The 22,183-nt window shown below is 40.0% G+C and overlaps 1 protein-coding gene across 6 annotated transcripts in view; it reads left to right on the top strand.

The window, feature by feature from the left end:
- Window positions 1-22,183, top strand: part of TTC27 (tetratricopeptide repeat domain 27) — a 178,957-nt gene that overhangs the window by 69,692 nt on the left and 87,082 nt on the right. For 5 of the 6 annotated variants that reach the window (XM_004268202.3, XM_033425257.2, XM_049696319.1 and 2 more), the window contains one exon: window positions 11,768-11,881. The exons of the other annotated variant lie outside the window; for it this stretch is intronic. In XM_004268202.3, coding sequence (XP_004268250.2) covers window positions 11,768-11,881 — 114 coding nt within the window. The remainder of the gene's footprint in view (window positions 1-11,767; window positions 11,882-22,183) is intronic. 6 annotated transcript variants of the gene reach the window in all.

Genomic DNA, 22,183 nt, shown 5'->3' with positions numbered 1-22,183 from the left:
TTGAGTTAAATTCCCTCTAGGCCCATTTTCTGGAGGGTTTTTATCATAAATCGGTGTTGAATTTTGTCTAAAGGTTTTTCTGCATCTATTGAGATGATCATATGGTTCTTATTCTTCAATTTGTTAATATGGTATATCACATTCATTGATTTGGATGTATTGAAGAATCCTTGTATTCCTGGGATAAACCCCACTTGATCATGGTGTATGATCCTTTTAATGTGCTGTTGGATTCTGTTTGCTAGTATTTTGTTGAGGATTTTTGCATCTGTGTTCATCAGTGATATTGGCCTGTAGTTTTCTTTTCTTGTTACATCTTTGTCTGGTTTTGGCGTCAGGGGGATGGTGGCCTCGTAGAATGGGTTTGGGAGTGAACCTCCCTCTGCTATATTTTGGAAGAGTTTGAGAAGGATAGGTGTTAGCTCTTCACTAAATGTTTGATAAAATTCGCCTGTGAAACCATCTGGTCCTGGGCTTTTGTTTGTTGGAAGGTTTTTAATCACAGTCTCAATTTCAGTGCTTGTGATTGATCTGTTTATACTTTCTATTTCTTCCTGGTTTGGTCTCGGAAGGTTGTGCTTTTCTAATTATTTGTCCATTTCTTCCAGGTTGTCCATTTTATTGGCATAGAGTTGCTTGTAGTAATCTCTCATGATCCTTTGTATTTCTACAGTGTCAGTTATTCTCCTTTTTCATTTCTTATTCTATTGATGAGAGGCTTCTCCCTTTTTGTCTTGATGTGTCTGGCTAATGGTTTATCAATTTTCTTTATCGTCTCAAAGAACCAGCTTTTAGTTTTATTGATCTTTTGCTGTTGTTTCCTTCATTTCTTTTAAATTTATTTCTGATCTGATCTTTATGATTTCTTTCCTTCTGTTAACTTTGGGGTTTCTTTGTTTTTCTTTCTCTAATTGCTTTAGGTATGAGGTTAGGTTGTTTATTTGAGATGTTTCTTGTTTCTTGAGGTTGGCTTGTATAGCTATAAACTTCCCTCTTAGAACTGCTTTTTCTGCATCCCATAGGTTTTGGGTGATCGTATTTTCATTGTCATTTGTTTCTAGGTATTTTCTGATTTCCTCTTTGATTTCTTCAGTGTTCTCTTGGTTATTAAGTAGTGTATTGTGTAGCCTCCATGTGTTTGTATTTTTTACAGATTTTTTCCTGTAATTGATATCTAGTCTCATAGCGCTGTGGTCGGAAAAGATACTTCATACAATTTCAGTTTTCTTAAATTTACCAAGGATTGATTTGTGACCCAGGATATCATCTATCATGGAGAACGTTCCATGAGCACTTGAGAAGAAAGTGTATTCTGTTCTTTCTGGATGGAATGCCCTATAAATATCAATGAAGTCCCTCTTGTTTAATGTATCATTTAAAGCTTGTGTTTCCTTATTTATTTTCATTTTGCATGATCTGTCCATTGATGAAAGTGGAGTGTTAAAGTACCGTACTGTGATTGTGTTACTGTTGATTTCCCCTTTTATGGCTGTTAGCATTTGCCTTATGTATTGAGGTGTTCCTCTGTTGGATGCATAAATATTTACAATTGTTATATCTTGGATTGATTCCTTGATCATTATGTAGCGTCCTTCTTTGTCTCTTGTAATAGTCTTTGTTTTAAAGTCTTTTTTGTCTTATATGAGAATTGCTACTTCAGCTTTCTTTTGATTTCCGTTTTCATGGAATATATTTTTCCATCCCCTCACTTTCTGTCTGTATGTGTCCGTAGGTCTGAAGTGGGTCTCTTGTAGACAGCATATATACGGGTCTTGTTTTTGTATCCATTCAGCTGGTCTATGTCTTTTTGTTGGAGTATTTAATCCATTTACATTTAAGGTAATTTTCGATATGTATGTTCCTATTACCATTTTCTTAATTGTTTTTGGTTTGTTTTTGTAGGTCTTTTCCTTCTCTTGTGTTTTCTGCCTAGAGAAGTTCCTTTAGCATTTGTTGTGAAGCTGGTTCGGTGGTGCTGAATTCTCTTTGTTTTTGCTTGTATGTAAAGGTTTTAATTTCTCCGTCAAATCTGAATGAGATCCTTGCTGGGTAGAGTAATCTTGGTTGTAGGTTTTTCCCTTTCATCACTTTAAATATGTCCTGCCACAGCCTTCTGGCTTGCAGAGATTCTGCTGAAAGATCAGCTGTTAACCTTTTGGGGATTCCCTTGTATGTTATTTGTTGGTTTTCCCTTGCTGCTTTTAATAATTTTTGTTTGCATTTAATTTTTGATAGTTTGATTAATATGTGTCTTGGCGTGTTTCTCCTTGGATTTATCCTGTATGGGACTCTCTGTGCTTCCTGGACTTGATCAACTATTTCCTTTCCCATATTAGGGAAGTTTTCAACTAAAATCTCTTCAGATATCTTCTCAGTCCCTTTCTTTTGCTCTTCTTCTTCTTGGACCCCTATAATTTGAATGTTGGTGTGTTCAGTGTCATCTCAGAGGTCTCTGAGACCGTCTTCCATTCTTTTCATTCTTTTTTCTTTATTCTGCTCTGCAGTAGTTATTTCCACTATTTTATCTTCCAGGTCACTTATCTGTTCTTCTGCCTCAGTTTTTCTGCTATTGATTCCTTGTAGAGATTTTTCATTTCATTTATTGTGGTGTTCATCATTGTTTGCGCTTTAATTCTTATAGGTCCTTTTAAAATGTTTCTTGAATTTTCTGCATTCTGTTTCCAAGATTTTGGATCATCTTTACTCTCATTTTCTGAATTCTTTTTCAGGTAGACTGCCTATTTCCTCTTCATTTGTTTGGTCTGGTGGGTTTTTACCTTGCTCCTTTATCTGCTGTGTATTTCTCTGTCTTCTCATTTTGCTTAACTTACTGTGTTTGGGGTCTCCTTTTTGCAGGCTGCAGGTTGTAGTTCCCGTTGTTTTTGGTGTCTGCTGCCAGTGGCTAAGGTTGGTTCAGTGGGTTGTGTAGGCTTCCTGGTGGAGGGGACTGGTGCCTGTGTTCTGGTGGTTGAGGCTGGATCTTGTCTTTCTGGTGGGCAGGACCACGTCTGGTGGTGTGGTTTGGGGTGTCTGTGACCTTATTATGATTTTAGGCAGCCTCTCTGCTAATGTGTAGGGTTGTGTTCCTGTCTTGCTAGTTGTTTGGCATAGGGTGTCCAGCACTGTAGCTTGCTGGTCGTTGAGTGGAGCTGGGTGTTGGCGTTGAGATGGAGATCTCTGGTAGATTTTCGCTCTTTGATATTATGTGGAGCTGGGAGGTCTCTGGTGGACCAGTGTCCTGAACTTGGCTCTCCCACTTCAGAGGCACAGGCCTGATGCCCGACCAGAGCACCAGGACCCTGTCATCCACAAGGCTCAAAATAAAAGGAAGAAAAGAAAGAAAGAAAGAATGAAAAAGAAATAAAATAAAGTCATTAAAATAAAAAATAATAAAAATTAGAAAAATTTACAAGGTAATTTAAAAAGAAAGAAAGAAAGAAAGAGCAACCAAACCAAAAAGCAAATCCAGCAATGATAAGAAGTACTGAAAACTATACTAAAAAAAATTAAGAGAAAACGGACAGACAGAACCCCAGGACAAATGGTAAAAGCAAAGCTATACAGACAAAATCACACACAGAAGCATATACATACATAAGCACAAAAAGAGAAAAAGGAAAAATATGTATATATCGTTGTTCCCAAAGTCCACTGCCTCAATTTGGGATGATTCTTTGTCTATTCAGGTATTCCACAGATGCAGGGTACATCAAGTTGATTGTTGAGATTTAATCCGCTGCTCCTGAGGCTGCTGGGAGAGATTTCCCTTTCTCTTCTTTGTTGGCACAGCTCCTGGGGCTCAGCTTTGGATTTGGACCTGCCTCTGCGTGTAGGTCGCCTGAGGGCGTCTGTTCCCCAGCTCAGACAGGGCAGGGTCAACGTATCAGCTGATTCGGGGGCTCTGGCTCACTCAGGCTGGGAGGAGGGACGGTACGGAATGCTGGGCGAGCCTGTGGCAGCAGAGGCCAGAGTGACGTTGCAACAGCGTGAGGCGCGCCGTGTGTTCTCCCGGGGAAGTTGTCCCTGGATCACGGGACCCTGGCAGTGGCGGGCTGCACGGGTTCCCCTGAAGGGAGGTGTGGATAGTGACCTGTGCTTGCACACAGGCTTCTTGGTGCCCGCAGTAGCAGCCTTAGCATTTCATGCCTGTCTCTGGGGTCTGCTCTGATAGCCACGGCTCGCACCCGTCTCTGGAGCTCGTTCAGGTGGTGCTCTGAATCCCCTCTTCTCGTGCACCACAAAACAATGGTCTCTTGCCTCTTCGGCAGCTCCAGACTTTTTCCCGGACTCCCTCCCTGCTAGCTGTGGCTCAGTAGCCCCCTTCAGGCTGTGACCACGCAGCCAACCCCAGTCCTCTCCCTGGGATCCAACCTCTGAAGCTGGAGCCTTAGCTCCCAGCCCCCAACCGCCCCAGCAGGTGAGCAGGCAAGCCTCTGGGGCTGGTGAGTGCTGGTTGGCACCGATCCTTTGTGCGGGAATCTCTACGCTTTGCCCTCTGCACCCCTGTTGCTGTGGTCTCCTCTGTGGCTCTGAAGCTTTACCCCCCACCACCCCGTCTCCCTCTCCGCCAGTGAAGGGCCTTCCTAGTGTGTGGAAACCTTTCCTCCTTCACAGCTCCCTCCCACTGGTGCAGGTCTCGTCTCTATTCTTTTGTCTCTGTTTTTTCTTTTTTCTTTTGCCCTACCCAGGTATGTGGGGAGTTTCTTGCCTTTGGGGAGGTCTGAGTTCTTCTGCCAGCATTCAGTAGGTGTTCTGGAGGAGTTGTTCCACATGTAGATGTATTTCTGATGTATTTGTGGGGAGGAAGGTGATCTCCATGTCTTACTCTTCTGCCATCTTGAAACTCTCCCAAATTTCTTTCTTAAGTGTCTGTTTTTACTGGATTTTTAGCCAGTACTCAGTTTAGTGAGCCAACATTTCATCAAATCGCTTTAGTTAATAGACTCCAGGTAAAAGTAAATGAACTTTAAAAAAGGATAGCATTTGCAACTGCCTGTTTCCACTTATTTATATGAGGTACCTAGAGTAATCAAATTCATAGAAAAAGTAGCATGGTGGGGACTTCCCTGGTAGTCCAATGGTTAAGGCTCTGCACTTCCACTGCAGTGGGCATGGATTCGATCCCTGGTCAGGGAACTAAAATTCTACATGACATGCCCCAAAAAACACGCCCCCTGCCCCCCCCCGCAAAAGAAAAACTAACCCAAAACAGAAAGCAAGCAAACAAACCAGAAAGGAGCATGGTGGTTGTTGCCTTGGGGTGGAGTGGGGTATTTTTGTTTAATGGGTATAGAGTTTCAGTTGAAGGATGAGAAGATTTCTATAGATTGGTTGCATAAGTAAACTGTACAGTTAAAAATGGTCAAGAGTGTACATTTTATGTTATATGTATCTTACCATAATTTAAAAAAATGAAAAAGAGGGGAAAAAGATAACACCTGCAATAATGTTAAAAAACATCAAATTCCTAGGAGTGAATCTGTCAAAGGATTTACAAGGCCTCTGTGCTAGAATCTACAAAACATTATTAAGAGAAATTAATGAAGACCTAAATAGAGGAATATGCTATGTGTGTGTGGGGCTCAATATTTTAAAATTTCAAGTCTCCTCAAATTAACCTACATTATCAATGCAATCTGTAACAAAATCCCAGCGCTTGATTTTTGTTGTTGCTGTTGCTGTTGTTTTTTCTGGTTTTGTGGAACTCAAGCTGACTTTAAAATTCATATGGAAATGTGAAAGGCTAAGAATAGCGAAGTCAGTCATGAAGAACAGAATTGGAGTACTTCCACTGGCAGATACCAAGACTTATTATAAAACTATATCAATTAAGGCAGAGCTTAGCCTATTGTGGTTCTTGGACTGGCAGCATCAGCATCACCTGGGAGCTTGTTAGAAATGGAATTTCTCCGGCTCCACTTCACACCCTGTTCAATCAGAATCTCTGGGGTTGGGGCCAAGGAGTCTGTGTTTTAACAATCTCTCTAGATTATTCTTATGCACTTGAAAGTTTGAGAAACACTGAATTAAGACATTTTGTCACAAGGAAATACAGACTAACTAGTGGAACAGATAGAGAGTCCAAAAACATAGCCATACATACACAGTTCATCTGACTTACGTCAAATCTGGCGTTGCAGTGCAGTGGGGAAAGGGTAGGCTTTTCAATACATGCTAGTAGATGATTTATATCCATATGGAAAAAAGCTACCTTAACCCCTATATCATACTAGATATACAAAAAATCAATTCCAAATTGAATATGCCGAAGTAGAAAGCAAAACTGTAAAGTTTTTAGAGGAAAAATACAGGAGAACATCTTTGAGACCTTAGGACGATCAAAAAGGACAATAAAGCTCTAACCATAAAACAAAAATGATAAACTGGATGACTAGTAATATTAAACACTATAAATTTCAAAAGATACTGTTAATATTTGTAAAGCAGTTAGACCAGTGCCTTGCCAGAACAAGTATGTGTTGTGTTTTTGTCAAATAAGAAGATGAATATGTTTTCCTCTTCCAACAAAAAGACAGGGAGGCTTGTGTTCAGAAAATATAAAGAATATTTAACAAATTATCAAGAAAAAATTTTTTTAATTTATTTATTTTTGGCAGCATTGGGTCTTCGTTGCTGCGTGTGGGCTTTTTCTAGTTGCGGTGAGCAGGGGCTACTCTTCGTTGCCGTGCATGGGCTTCTCATTGCGGTAGCTTCTCTTGATGCGGAGCATGGGCTCTAGGTGCGCGGGCTTCAGTAGTTGTGGTACCTGGCCTTCGGTAGTTGTGGCTCGTGGGCTCTAGAGCGCAGGCTCAGTAGTTGTGGCACAAGGCTTAGTTGCTCCATGGCATGTGGGATCTTCCCAGACCAAGGCTCAAACTTGTGTCCCCTGCATTGGCAGGTGGATTCTTAACCACTGTGCCACCAGGGAAGCCCAAGAATATTTTTGACAACCCAATAGAAAACAGCAGGCAAAGGACTTCAATAGGGACTTAAAAGAGAGGCATTAAAATGGTCATTAACATATTAAAAGGTGCACAACTTTATTAACCAGTAGAGAAATGCAAATTTGTTAGAGAAGTGAAAATTAACCATAATGGAATACTACTAAATACCCACCAGAATAGTTAAAATGTAAAAAATAGACAATATTGAGTGTTGCAGGGTTGTGAAGTAACAAGGACTCTAATGTTTCTAATAAGAGTGTAAAGTGGAAAACCTTTTAGAAGATTGGGTGTATTCCTGAAAGCTGAATACTCTGACCTAGCAGTTTCACTCGTAAGTATATGTCCAGCAGAAATACTTGTACATGTTCACCTCAACTGATGGCACATTCTGATAGCACATCTAGAATGTTCATAGCAGATTTGTAATAGCCCCAGATTGGAAACTACCTAAATGCCCATTAGCAGGATAATGGTTAAATAAATTGTATATTGCAGTGAAATATTATTCAGCAATAAAATGAACATTCTTCAACTATGTAGAGCATTAAAGCATATATATCCTGTTTAATTTTCTTTTTCTTTACCTAATGTCTCATATTCTGACTGATTTTTACCTTGTGGGCAGCAGTGTTTTGTAAGATATATTAGACACAGCCTATCTGCAGTTACCTCCTTTTAGAAAGACTTTCCCAAGTCAGTATATCTCCCAGCCAAACAAATATAAGATAAATGCATTCTTCAGTGATATCATTATCCAGTCAGTTCCTTCTTTAAAGCTTTTCAAATGTCTGTTTTTCGGATTGCATTTTACTTTCAGCGTTTAGTGAGAATGTTTTGCTTGAGCTTCACATAAAAGTCTCAAACTCTTGTTCTCATGCCAGCATAGAAAACAGTCTGAGTTGGTAGTTTTCCGAGGAAAATATCTCCCCGCTTTGGTATGCAAACCTTTTAAAGCTGGGCTTTAACTGACAAGCCCACGGCCTGTGCTGGCCCATGTGCCATGATGTTATTGGTGTAAAGTGACCGTGTGGCTGGGGACTGTGGGGGAGGACAGAGTTTTCCTCCACGCTCTTAGGGTTCCAGACTGGGTCTGAAAATTCAACTGACAAAGACAGATTAACAGGAAAAAAGGGCACACATTTACTTAATAGAGATTTTGTGTGACACAGGAGCCTTCATAAGGAAATGAAGACCTGATGAAACAGTTCAACCTGAGTATTTTTGTGCTAGGTTTGATGAAGTGCGGGCAGTCGTGGAGGAGTATGATAGTTCAAAGGTAAGGGTAGTACACTGGGAGAAATTTAGTAAGGCCTGCTTGTTGGGATTCTTCTCAGGGTCCCTTTTTCTTCAGAGATAAGGATGCACCTTTCCTCTGGGTATAGGGAAGGCACCTCTCATATGAGAGTTTTATGACCTGTTTCAGGAGAAAAGGGCAGTGGGAAGGTCGGAGTGATCTTCCTGCTTCAGCTGTTTTCTCAGACTCCTTCAGCTTAAGATGCTCAGTATGCCCAGGTACCATATTTTGGGGGTAGCTGATGGTTAGGGCCATCACCTGTGCCCACTCTGGATGCTGCATTCCTGCTGAGGGTGAGAGAAGGCATTACAGGAGGAGAAATCCCGGAGGGGACCACATGTGCTTTTTAGCAGGTACTCTCAGAGGCTAGTTAAGTGTTAACCTATTCATGCTTATTTAATCCTCACAAGTTTGTGAGAGATGGGAGTTACTACTCCTATTTTAGAGAGGAGGAAAATGAGATCCTAAGAGGTCAGGTGGCTTCCCAAGGTCACCCAGCTAATCACCTGACTTGGTGGAGCTGGGATTCTGATCAAGCTCTGGCTGACTTGGAGATTATCCCCACTGTTCTACAGAGCCATTTCCTCAGTGCTCTTCCATCCTGTCATGAGGTTACCGAGACAGTCCCTTTAATAAAATGAACAGAAAACAGGCGACCCACTGTAGGTAGTAGAATCAGTGTGCAGATTTACTTATTTCATGTCTTCTGTTTCATCATGTATATATTTATAGTGCCATATAACTGTATTCCAAGGAGATAAAAATATTTTAATTTGCAAACTTAGTTATAGAAGAATTAGGTTACTTAATAGTCATTGCATTAGAATGTAAGTTCTCTGAGGGCAGGGACCTTGTCTGTCTTGCTCGCTACTTTGTCCCTGGGGCCTTGTGCACACTGCCTTGTACAAAGTAGGTGCTCAAGTGAATTAATGAATGAACACATTTCAGTAAGAATTTATTCTTCTGATTCTCCTTCTCCATTATTTGCATATTCTCTGTTTACTCCTCTTCTTCCACTTCCCTTTAATAGAGCAGTTTCCTAAAGTTCTCTACTGAGTCCTCTTCTTACATTACTCTACAGTGTTTCCTGGGTACTGTCATCTACTTCCTTGGAGAAAGTGTTAAGAAAACAATGTAAATGTGTTCTGCGGCTGTAAAAAAGTGAAATCTTGCCATTTGCGGCAACATGGATGGATCTAGAGGGTATTTTGCTAACTGAAATAAGTCAGACAGAGAAAGATTGCATGATCTTATATGGTGAATCTAAAAAACAAAACAAGCAAATAAACAAAACAAGATGAAAACAGACTCACAGATTCAGAGAAGAAACAGGTGGTTGCCAGAAAGTGAGGTGGGGTGGGCGAAATAGGTAAAGGGGATTAAGAGTTACAAACATCCAGTTATAGAATAAAATAAGTCATGGGGATATATTGATAATACACAACATGAGGAATATGGTCAATAATATTGTAATAACTTTGGGAAAAGATGGTTACTGGACTTATTGTGGTGATCACTTTATAATGTATGCAAATATCAAATCATTATGTAGTACTCTTTTTTTTAAATAACTTTTTTATTTTTGGCTGTGTTGGGTCTTCACTGCTGTGCATGGGCTTTCTCTAGATGCGGGGAGCAGGGGCTCCTTGCAGTGCGTGAGCTTCTCATTGCAGTGGCGTCTCTTGTTGTGGAGCACGGGCTCTAGGCACGTGGGTTCAGTAGTTGTGGCTTGCGGGCTCTAGAGTGCAGGCTCAGTAGTTGTGGCACATGGGCTCTAGAGCGCAGGCTCAGTAGTTGTGGCGCACGGGCTTAGTTGCTCCGCAGCATGTGGGATCTTCCCAGACCAGGGCTCAAACCCGTGTCCCCTGCATTGGCAGGCAGATTCTTAACCACTGCGCCACCAGGGAAGCCCTGTAGTACTCTTGAAACTGACATAACATTGTATGTCAACTATATTTCAGTTACAAAATGAAAATGGTTGAAGCTCATGCATCCAGTGCAATTTCCAAAAAAAAAAAAAAAAAAAAGATGTTGTTTTGGGGATCGAGACCAAGTATTAGAATCAGCTTTTGCTCCTAATGAAGGTGTGACATTGAGCAAGTGATCTAACCTGTTGGTGCTTCAGTCTCCTTTTTATTGTAAGAAAGTTGGCAAAGATTTGGAGTTGAAAAATTCACATACCTATAGGGGCCAGGTAGGTAATAGAAATGATGGAAGTGAGCTGGGCACGGTACAGTAAGGCATTGCAGGGACGGTGATATAGTTTATGTATACTCCATTGAAGAACTTCTTGCTAACTTTTAATGAGATTTTGGAGTTACAAGGGAATTTGACCAAAAACAAATACTTGTATTAGCTTAGCCTACTAGTTCTTAAATTTGGCTATGTCTTAGAATTACCTGGGGAGTTTTTAAAAAACACCGATGCCCAGATTCTGCTCTCAGAGATCTGATTTAGTTTTAAAATACCAAAAGCTTCTCCTGCTAGTGCGCAGCTAGGTTTTGAATGATTAATTGGACGCTTATTAACTAGGATGTTTTTTATACCTGACTTTTAGAAATAAGCAGATAATCAAGGATGTAGTCAGCTTTCAGACAAATAAACCTTTTGCCTTTCTGCGAAGCAATCTTCACTGAAAGTTATTATATCACTCAGGGACAGCATTGGTTTCCGTGTCACCAGCAAAGAGCTTAAGTTGTGTTCATTATACCAGTCAGTCCCTATTGTCTCATAATACATTTTGCCCCTGTTTTCACACACCCAGAACTTCCACTTTTTCCCCACTACATTTGTGGTCATATTCAGTGGTTTCTACTGCACTCTGTGAACTGATGGTTGGTCACAGTTTTCTCTGGGGCTAGGATTCAGTATGTGCATATTCAGAGTTTTCTTATGAGCCAGTCTTTCTTAAGGTGCCCTCTCTAGGATAGCATTTTAACTAACATTAGAGACTCCCTACCCTAACCAAGACTAGAAAGCATTCTCAAAAATTTTAGAGCGGTTTTCTTAAAGTTTGATTTGCATTTGCATCAGTGGATTAGGATATTTAAGTGAAAGGTACCAGATTTCTAATTATTTGTTTTTGTTTGTGAGTTTGGATGATTTTTAAAAATGTATTTCAAATTTGAGAAGATGGCATTTATTTTATGTAGTTTATTTTCTCACATTTTTAAATAACTCGTGAGATAAAAAGATTTATTAATTTATGGTATGATACATTCTGCTTACCTTTTTGATTATATGGAAATATTCTGATTCATTCCTTAAGGAATTTATTCAGTAGAACAGGTCAACTAGGTTAAGTAATGACTCTGCTCAGATGAATACATTCTTCATAAAAAATATTCTTCATAAAAAACATAAAGCACGTGTTGTCTTTTATTATTTTTCACTGAGGTGATTTTCAAATCTGCACTCACTCAGCACTACCTGATATATTCATTTTGTTATATTCAGAGTGGAATTACCCAGCTTATCCATTCCTTCTGTGGTTTTTTTCTTTCTTTCTTTCTTTCTTTCTTCCCCTCAGTGTTTGCTTTCACAACCCAAGTTCTGGGCCATTCAGACATCAGCTTTGATCCTCCGGACAAAACTTGAGAGAGGAAGCACACGCCGAGTGGAACGGGCAATGAGGCAGACACAGGTAAGAATTAATGTGGCAATTTTTGTTATTCTTCCAGCTCTTTATTATTATCAATAACCGTACATGTTTGTTGTGAGTATAAAATCATTTTCCTCTAACACGTTTTATTATTGAAGAGTGTTGTTTTAGAGTCTGCTTGGCTCCAAAACCCAACTCTGTCACTTAGCTCTGTGACCGTAGTATTTAACCTTTCTAAAGGAAAGCTGTTCGCTACTCAACATTTCTGACGCCAAGTGTGTGGGTCTTTCACACCAAGCATTTCATCATTTCCCTGTGGACATCAACTGGGTGTCCTACAATTTAATTCAATTCTGACCCTCCCTGGAATTAGTACAGACCCCATATGTTAAGGGCTAAGTTCCAAAAGACTGCCTCCCACTTCAGATTCCAATCTCAAGTCTTCTACTTCTGACTGACTGGCTATAAATCAGGGGTCCTCACGACCTCCTCCTCACCTCAGGTTTGATAATTTGCTAGAACTGGCTCACAGAACTAGGGGAAACACTTAATTACGATTACTGGTTTATTATAAAGGATGTTATAAAGGATTCAAATGAACGGCCAGATGAAGAGGTATATAGGGCAAGGATCCTGAGCAAAGGAGCTTCTCTGTCTTTGTGGAGTTTGGGGTGCACTCCCCCTCCCAGAACGTCGGTGCGTTTTCCAACGTGGGTGCTCTCTGAACCCATTTGTTTTGGGGGGTTTTATGGAGTATCTATTATGTGGGCATGATTGATTAAATCAGTGGCCATTGGTGATAACCTCAATCCCCAGCCCTTTTTCCCTCCCCGGACCTTGGGGTGGGGCTGGAAGTTTCAACCCCCTAGTCACATGGTTGGTTCCTCTGACAACCGGCCCCAATCCTCCCAGAGTCACCTCATTGCCATAAGCTCAGGTGTGGTGAAAGGGACTTACTATGGATAAAAAAAGACACTCTTCTAACCCTACAACTCAGGAAGTTATAAGACTTTTAGAAGCTCTGTGCTGGGAACCAGAGCTTATATATTTCTTATTATATCACAGCATCACATCCCTAAGTTTCATTATCTATATAATAGGGTAGTAATAATTGTACTTATAGCATAGGTTTGTGGTGAGTGGTAAAGAGATAATACAAGAGTTAGTGAAAAAGGTAAGCAGTTTCACAGACATAGATTGTATGAAGAAACAAAATTCATCCTAATGCAAAAATATTCACTGATGAAGTAGAATGAATAGTCTCTATTCCAAAGTGGTTTTTTTTTAAAACTACTGAAGAATATTTTATTAATTTCTTTGTTTAAAAATATTTCTGATAGACACCTCACTAAGCTTAGAGCACTCTATTGATGCTGCTGGAAATATAGTACAAAGTTATTCCTTAGGTTCTGTATCTTTCCTAGCTAGCTTTCCAGTTTGAAACCTGCATGATTCTCTGAATTGTGCAGATGATGCTTTTAGATATCAAATACACAGGATGTGCTTTGCTTGGGGAAAATGGATTTGAAGAAAGAGCCAAATCACCATGCTTTGGCCCTTTGCCCCTGTCTTGGCCTTACTATATCTGGGGTCTCTTCATCTTGCCATGCAAATGCTATGTGATGAAGAGAGTGGTATACCTTTCTACCTATACAGTGGAATGGGGGAGTTGTTATTCCTGCCTCTGTGGGAAAAATCAGAGAAAGTCTTTTCACTCCCCAACCCAGAAAATTTGGAAATGAGTCAGATCATGGAACAAGATGAATTAGACAAAATTTGTCTAATTTTCTGTCACTTGTTGAGCCATTTACTTCATAATCTGAACTTTTGCCAATTCCTCTGATTCAGAGTTTGATATTACTAATTGTTGAAGTTATTGCATCCCTGAAGAATAAGATGAAAATGATTTAAAAAATACATGTATACATAAAACAATGGTTTTTTTTTTGTTTTTTTTTTTTAACATCTTTATTGGGGTATAATTGCTTTACAATGGTGTGTTAGTTTCTGCTTTATAACAAAGTGAATCAGTCATACATAAACATATGTTCCCATATGTCTTCCCTCTTGCGTCTCCCTCCCACCCTCCCTATCCCACCCCTCCAGGCTGTCACAAAGCACCGAGCCAATATCCCCGTGCCATGCGGCTGCTTCCCACTAGCTATCTACCTTACTACGTTTGTTAGTGTGTATATGTCCAGGACTCTCTCTCGCCCTGTCACAGCTCACCCTTCCCTCTCCGCATAACCTCAAGTCCGTTCTCTAGGAGGTCTGCGTCTTTATTCCTGCCTTACCCCTAGGTTGTTCATGACATTTTTTTTTCTTAAATTCCATATATATGTGTTAGCATACGGTATTTGTCTTTTTCTTTCTGACTTACTTCACTCTGTATGACAGACTCTAGGTCTATCCACCTCATTACAAATAGCTCAATTTCGTTTCTTTTTATGGCTGAGTAATATTCCATTGTATATATGTGCCACATCTTCTTTATCCATTCATCCGATGATGGGCATTTAGGTTGTTTCCATCTCCGGGCTATTGTAAATAGAGCTGCAATGAACATTTTGGTACATGACTCTTTTTGAATTTTGGTTTTCTCAGGGTATATGCCCAGTAGTGGGACTGCTGGGTCATATGGTAGTTCTATTTGTAGTTTTTTAAGGAACCTCCATAATGTTCTCCATAGTGGCTGAACCAATTCACATTCCCACCAGCAGTGCAAGAGTGTTCCCTTTTCTCCACACCCTCTCCAGCATTTATTGTTTCTAGATTTTTTGATGATGGCCATTCTGACTGGTGTGAGATGATATCTCATTGTAGTTTTGATTTGCATTTCTCTAATGATTAGTGATGTTGAGCATTCTTTCGTGTGTTTGTTGGCAGTCTGTATATCTTCTTTGGAGAAATGTCTATTTAGGTCTTCTGCCCATTTTTGGATTGGGTTGTTGTTTCTTTATTATTGAGCTTCATGAGCTGTTTATATACTTTGTAGATTAATCCTTTGTCCGTTGATTCGTTTGCACATATTTTCTCCCATTCTGAGGGTTGTCTTTTCGTCCTGTTTATCATTTCCTTTGCTGTGCAAAAGCTTTGTAGTTGCATTAGGTCCCATTGTTTATTTTTTTTTAATTTCCATTACTGTAGGAGGTGGATTAAAAAAGATCTTGTTGTGATTTATGTCAACGAGTGTTCTTCCTATGTTTTCCTCTGAGAGTTTTATGGTGTCTGGTCTTACATTTAGGTCTTTAATCCATTTTGAGTTTATTTTTGTGTAAGGTGTTAGGGAGTGTTCTAATTGCATTCTTTTACATGTAGCTGTCCAGTTTTCCCAGCGCCACTTATTGAAGAGGCTGTCTTTTCTCCATTGTATATTCTTGCCTCTTTTGTCATAGATTAGTTGACCATACCTGTGTGGGTTTATCTCTGGGCTTTCTATCTGTTCCATTGATCTGTGTTTCTGTTTTTGTGCCAGTACCATATTGTCTTGATTACTGTAGCTTTGTAGTATAGTCTGTAGTCAGGGAGTCTGATTCCTCCTGCTCCGTGTTTTTCCGTCAAGACTGCTTTGGCTATTCAAGGTCTTTTGTGTCTCCATACAAATTTTAAGGTTTTTTGTTCTAGTTCTGTAAAAAATGCCATTGGTAATTTGATAGGGATTGCATTGACTCTGTAGATTGCTTTGGGTAGTATACTCATTTTCACAATATTGATTCTTCCAATCCAAGAACATGGTATATCTCTCCATCTGTTGGTATCATCTTTAATGTATTTTATCAGTGTCTTATAGTTTTCTGCACACAGGTGTTTTGTCTCCTTAGGTAGGTTTATTCCTAGGTTTTTTGTTTTTGTTTTTGTTTTTGCAGTACGCAGGCCTCTCACTGTTGTGGCCTCTCCTGTTGCAGAGCACAGGCTCCTTATGCACAGGATCAGCGGCCATGGCTTATGGGCCCAGTCGCTCCGCAGCATGTGGGATCTTCCCGGACCGGGCCACGAACCCGTGTCCGCTGCATCGGCAGGCGGACTCTCAACCACTGCGCCACCAGGGAAGCCTTATTCCTATGTATTTTATTCTTTTTGTTGCATTGGTAAATGGGAGAGTTTCCTTAATTTCTCTTTCAGATTTTTAATCATTAGTGTATAGGAATGCAAGAGATTTCTGTGCATTAATTTTGTATTCTGCAACTTTATCAAATTCATTGATTAGCTCTAGTAGTTTTCTGGTGGCATCTTTAGGATTCTCTATGTATAGTATCATGTCATCTGCAGACAGTGACAGTTTTATTTCTTCTTTTACAATTTGTATTACTTTTATTTCCTTTTCTTCTCTGATTGCTGTGCCTAGGACTTCCAAACTATCTTGAATAGTAGTGGTGAGAGTGGACATCCTTGTCTTTTTCCTGATCTTAGAGGAAATGCTTTCAGTCTTTCACCATTGAGAGTGATGTTGGCTGTGGGTTTGTTGTATATGGCCTTTATTATGTTGAGGTTCGTTCCCTCTAGGCCTATTTTCTGGATGGTTTTTATCATAAATAGGTGTTGAAATTTGTCAAAAGCTTTTTATGCATCTATTGAGATGATCATATGGTTTTTATTCTTCAATATATTCATATGGTGTATCACATTGAGTTGCATATATTGAAGAATCCTTGCATCCTTGAGATAAACCCCACTTGATCATATTGTATGATCCTTTTAATGTATTGTTGGATTGTGTTTGCTAGTATTTTGTTGAGGATTTTTGGATTTATAATCATCAGTAATATTAGTCTGTAATTTTTTTTGTAGTATCTTTGTCTGGTTTTGGTATCAGGGTGATGGTGGCCTCATAGAATGAGTTTGGGAATGTTCCTTCCTCTGCAATTTTTTGGAAGAGTTTGAGAAGGATAGGTGTTAGCTCTTCTGTAAATGTTTCATAGAATTCACCTGTGATGCCATCTGGTCCTGTACTTTTATTTGTTGGAAGATCTTTAATCACCGTTTCAATTTCATTACTTGTGATTGGTCTGTTCATGTTTTCTATTTCTTCCTGGTTTTGTCTTGGGAGGTTATACCTTTCTAAGAATTTGTCCATTTCTTCCAGGTTGTCCATTTTATTGGCATAGAGTTGCTTGTAGTTGTTTCTTAGGATTCTTTGTATTTCTGTGATGTCTGTTGTAACTTCTCCTTTTTCATTTCTAAATGTATTGATTTGAGTCCTCTCCCTCTTTTTGTTGATGAGTCTGGCTAATGGTTTATCAATTTTGTTTGTCTTCTCAAAGAACCAGCTTTTAGTTTTATTGATCTTTGCTATTGTTTTCTTGATTCTATTTCATTTATTTCTCCTCTGATCTTTATAATTTCTTTTCTTCTGCTAACTTTGGGTTTTGTTTGTTCTTCTTTCTCTAGTTCCTTTAGGTGTAACGTTAGATTGTTTTTTTGAGATTTTTCTTGTTTCTTGAGGTAGGCTTGTATAGCTATAAACTTCCCTTTTAGAACTGCTTTTGCTGCATCCCATAGGTTTTGGGTGATCGTGTTTTCCTTGTCATTTGTTTCTAGGTATTTTTTGATTTCCTCTTTGATTTCTTCAGTGATCACTTGGTTATTCAGTAACATATTGTTTAGCCTCCATGTGTTTGTGTTTTTTACGTTTTTTTCCCTGTAATTGTTTTCTAATCTCATAGTGTTGTGTTCAGGAAAGATGGTTGATATAATTTCAGTTTTCTTCAGTGTACTGAGGCTTGATTTGTGACCCAAGATGTGATCTCTCCTGGAGAATGTTCCGTGTGCACTTGAGAAGAAAGTGTAATCTGCTGTTTTTGGATGGAATGTCCTATAAATATCAATTAAATCTTTCTGGTCTATTGTGTCATTTAAAACTTCTGTTTCCTTATTAATTTTCTGTTTGGATGATCTGTGCATTGGTGTAAGTGAGGTGTTAAAGTCCCCCACTGTTATTGTATTACTGTCCATTTCCTCTTTTATAGCTGGTAGCAATTTCCTTATGTATTGAGGTTCTGCTGTGTTAGGTGCATATATATTTATAATTGTTTTATCTTCTTGGGTGGATCCCTTGATCATTATGTAGTGTCCTTCCTTGTCTCTTGTAACATTATTTTAAAGTCTGTTTTATCTGATGTAAGTATTGCCACTCCAGCTTTCTTTTGATTTCCGTTTGCATGGAATATCTTTTTCCATCCCCTCACTTTCAGTCTGTATGTGTCCTTAGGTCTGAAGTGGGTCTCTTGTAGACAGCATATACATGGGTCTTATTTTTGTATCCATTCAGCAAGCGTGTGTCTTTTGGTTGGAGCATTTAATCCATTCACTTTTAAGGTAGCTATCGAAATTTGTGTTCATATTACCATTTTCTTAAACGTTTTGGGTTTGTTTTTGTAAGTCCTTTTCTTCTTTATGTTTAATTTTTAATTACCTACTTATTAGCGGGAATAATTGAGAGTTAGCTAAATTAGAGATTATATTTTCATCTGGCAATTTAGCAATCTGAGAGCAGTAGAGACCAGCCTTTGTAATATCCTACAGTCCAAATCTTCAGTCGAGTGCCAAAGCTAACAGGAACAGAGCAATCACTGTGATCACACTGAGGGCAACGTAGAGGTCTCAGCGGGTAGTAATTCACACTTTGGTTGGTTGTATTCTTTTAAGGGGAAAGAGGTAAAGGAATTTCAGTTTTTTCTTACAGGGTTTCCTAAAAAATGATGAACTGCATGCATAAATTGCTACCCTTTGAGGTCATTAGAAGAAGTGATAAGAATTGTAAAGCAAGTATACTCCAATAAAGACATTGGGCTTTCCTGGTGGCGCAGTGGTTGCGAGTCCGCCTGCTGATGCAGGAGACACGGGTTTGTGCCCCGGTCCAGGAAGACCCCACGTGCTGCGGAGCAGCTAGGCCCGTGAGCCATGACCGCTGAGGCTGCGCGTCCGGAGCCTGTGCTCTGCAATGGGAGAGGCCACAACAGTGAGAGGCCCACGTGCCCCCCACTCCCCCCCCCAAAAAAAAGATGTTAAAAAAAATGATAAGAGACCGGAGTTCATGAATTAGCTACTTAATTATCTCGAAATATGTTCACAGTATTTCTCAACATACCATAAAACAAAGCTTTTCCTCTGTATTACAAGCTGGTCATTTGTTCTGCATTGCAGACTGCTCTCTGAAGTTTTGGTGTCTCATAATATGCACCTGCTCTATTACATTTTCACATATCTTCTTCATGAAAGTACATCCACATGAATTATATTTGGCAGGCTTGGCATTGACCTTGATGTGCAGCTATTTGCGTGAGTGGAATATATGGCTGTCATTATGGATTACAGGAGGTGCAGGGGAGCACGTGATGTAGTAATTCAAGCTGACCTTGGCTGTATTTGGCTTACCCCACGAGGGGGTATGGCTTCAAAATTTGAGAAGTTGCATTTGATTTTTATACTTTAAATATCCTTTTCTAAATATAAGGTGCTTGTAATGGACAGATTGAAGTTTAGAGCTTTTTGAGACTTTTTATACTTCTACTTTAGTACAATTCAAGGACAGGTCTCAGTAGGAAACTTTTAGTTGTAAGGGACAGAAACCCAATTCAAACTGTCTGTAAAAAAGGAAATTGGTTGACTGTTATAATAACTGGGAAGTCTAGGGGTATTCCGATCCCATAGTTAGCTGGATTCAAGGCTCGAAGAGCTCATCCGGTCTTTCTGTCTTTTCTCATCTCTCCTTTTCTCTGCCTGCTTCAGTGTCAGATTGTCTGTTGTCAGAAAAGCACCAGATTTTATTGTCCATAGACCTCACAATCCAAGAGGAAGAGATGTCACGTACTGTGGCCAAGGCTAAGCACCCTAACCTCTTATGCTTCACTTCCCTTACCTGGAGAATGGAGAGAGCGGTAATGCCCACCTCATTCAGATACTGAGGGGTTAAATGACTTAATATTTGTGAAACACTCCAAATAGCGCCTGGCACATAGTAAACCCTCAGTAAATGTTGACTGTTTCTATTATCCTGACTTTAAAGGAGGTACAAGAAAAGAAAACTGCCCAATCCTTCATAACTCACTAAAAGCAATCATTATTACCTAGAATAGAATGCTTTAGATTTAGAAAATCTAAAAACATTGGGATAATTACAATGCTTCACGTTTAGTGTGCTGGGTCCCGCCATTGAGTTTTTCACATATCTGAGATATGAAATCATGTCTTCTGTTCTAACTCTGTACTTCACCTGCATTAATAACCACATGTAGCGCTTGAAAGTTATTGAAAAGTATACTAGAACTTGCTCCTGTGACTGTAGCTATGCTGTTTTTTTTGGAGTCATTATAGTTACTACTGTTTATTCAGAACTGTGTACAGTTACTACCGTTTCCTGGATACTCATGTGCCAGGTTCTAAATAATCCTAGGAAGTAGGCACTATTTATATTTTTACTGGTGAAGAAACTGAAGCACAGAAAATATAAGTGACTTACCCAAGGTCTAATTGAATTCACACCAGGTCTGTGTTGGATTTCGAAGTCCATGCTTTTTTTTTTTTTTTTTAAATTTATTTATTTTTGACTGAGTTGGGTCTTCGTTGCTGTGCGTGGGCTTTCTCTAATTGTGGCAAGCGGGGGCTACTTTTCGTTGCACTGCACGGGCTTCTCATTGCGGTGGCTTCTCTTGTTGCAGTGCACGGGCTCTAGGCACGCGGGCTTCAGTAGTTGTGGTGCCTGGGCTCAGTAGTTGTGGCTCGTGGGCTCTAGAGTGCAGGCTTAGTAGTTGTGGTGCACGGGCTTAGTTGTTCCACAGCACGTGGAATCTTCCTGGATCAGGGCTCGAACCCGTGTCCCCTGCATTGGCAGGCAGATTCTTAACCACTGAACCACCAAGGAAGCCCCCGAAGTCCATGCTTTGATTCACCATGCTGTATTCTCAGGAAACTCTGAGAAAGAAGATATCAGTGGAAGACTTGGCATCATCTGGGGGAAAGGGGTTGAACCAGCATAGGCAGGAAGAAATGAATAGAGGCTTTTGTGAGGAAGGTTTGGTTGCAGAACTCAGCGTCTGAATGCCTACAATTTAGGTGAAAGGAGGAGGAAATGGATTGTACACAATATCAGGATGCAGTCCCATGTGGGAAAAGAACGTGCACCTGGGTGAGTGAAACTGGCTTCTGCTAAGGCCAAGAAAGGGGGATGCCTGGACAGAGGCTGATGGGCTGAACCAGGATGTGAGTTTCGTGATAATAGATGAGTAAAAATATAGGCAACAATTAGTTCATAAATAAGGGAGATAAAAGAAGGGAGAAGCGATAAACAACATAAAATATTGTTAATAGTTAAAAAAATATTTTGAAAACCTAGAAAGTTACAGAACAGTGAAAACTCAGTAACAGCAGAGAAACTTACTAGTGGAATGGAATAAAGTACACCCACTTAAAGCACACTTCTAAAGGCACTAAATGCTAACTTCAGTCAGATTCCAGTAGGGGCACACTGAAGGTCTTTGACAGAGTCAGATTGTGTTGATTGAACTGACACATTGGTGTTTCCTGGGACAGCACCCTGTGTACATCTTATGAGCCTTATACAACATTTCTCAAACTTGCCTGAACATATGAACCACTTCCAAGGTGCTTGTTAAAATATAGCTCTCCATGGGACTTCCCCGGTGGCGCAGTGGTTAAGAATCCACCTGCCAATGCAGGGGACATGGGTTCGAGCCCTGGTCCGGGAAGATCCCACATGCTGTGGATCAAGTAAGCCCGTGTGCCACAACTACTGAGCCTGCGCTCTAGAGCCCACGAGCCACAACTACTGAAGCCCGCACGCTTAGAGCCCATGCTCCACAACAAGAGAAGCCACCACAATGAGAAGCCCGCGCACCGCAACCAAGAGTAGCCCCTGCTTGCCGCAACTAGAGGAAGCCTGCACGCAGCAACAAAGACCCAATGCAGACAAAAGTAAAAAATATATATATATGTAATATATATATATATATATATATATATATATATATATATATATATATATATATATATATATATATATATATATGGCTCTTCAGCCCAGCCTGCAGAAATTCAGGGTCTGGTGAGGGTGGTGATTATGGGTGCGTTTGGAAGAGACTGCCCCTGACAGAGGCAGGTTGTTAATCTTTTGTAGCTCCAGATATTTTCCTGTCTTACATCCAAGTACAAACAGAACAGAGACTAAAAGGGCATTTACCAAGGCCTGGAGGCCAGCGTTGTGGTTTAACAGGGGACTGGGTGCCAGAAGGAACCTTAGAGGTGAGTGTTACTGAGGGCTGCAGACGAGGGCCAGGTGGAATTGAGCTGGCTGAGGAACAGATGCTTTGCATCTGACTGAGAGTGCTC

This window comes from Orcinus orca, chromosome 13 (genome assembly GCF_937001465.1).
Source record: "Orcinus orca chromosome 13, mOrcOrc1.1, whole genome shotgun sequence".
In the NCBI taxonomy this organism is placed as follows: Eukaryota; Metazoa; Chordata; class Mammalia; order Artiodactyla; family Delphinidae; genus Orcinus; species Orcinus orca.
The sequence above is the reverse complement of the archived record's forward strand: the minus strand, read 5'-3'. Positions and strand labels throughout refer to the sequence as shown.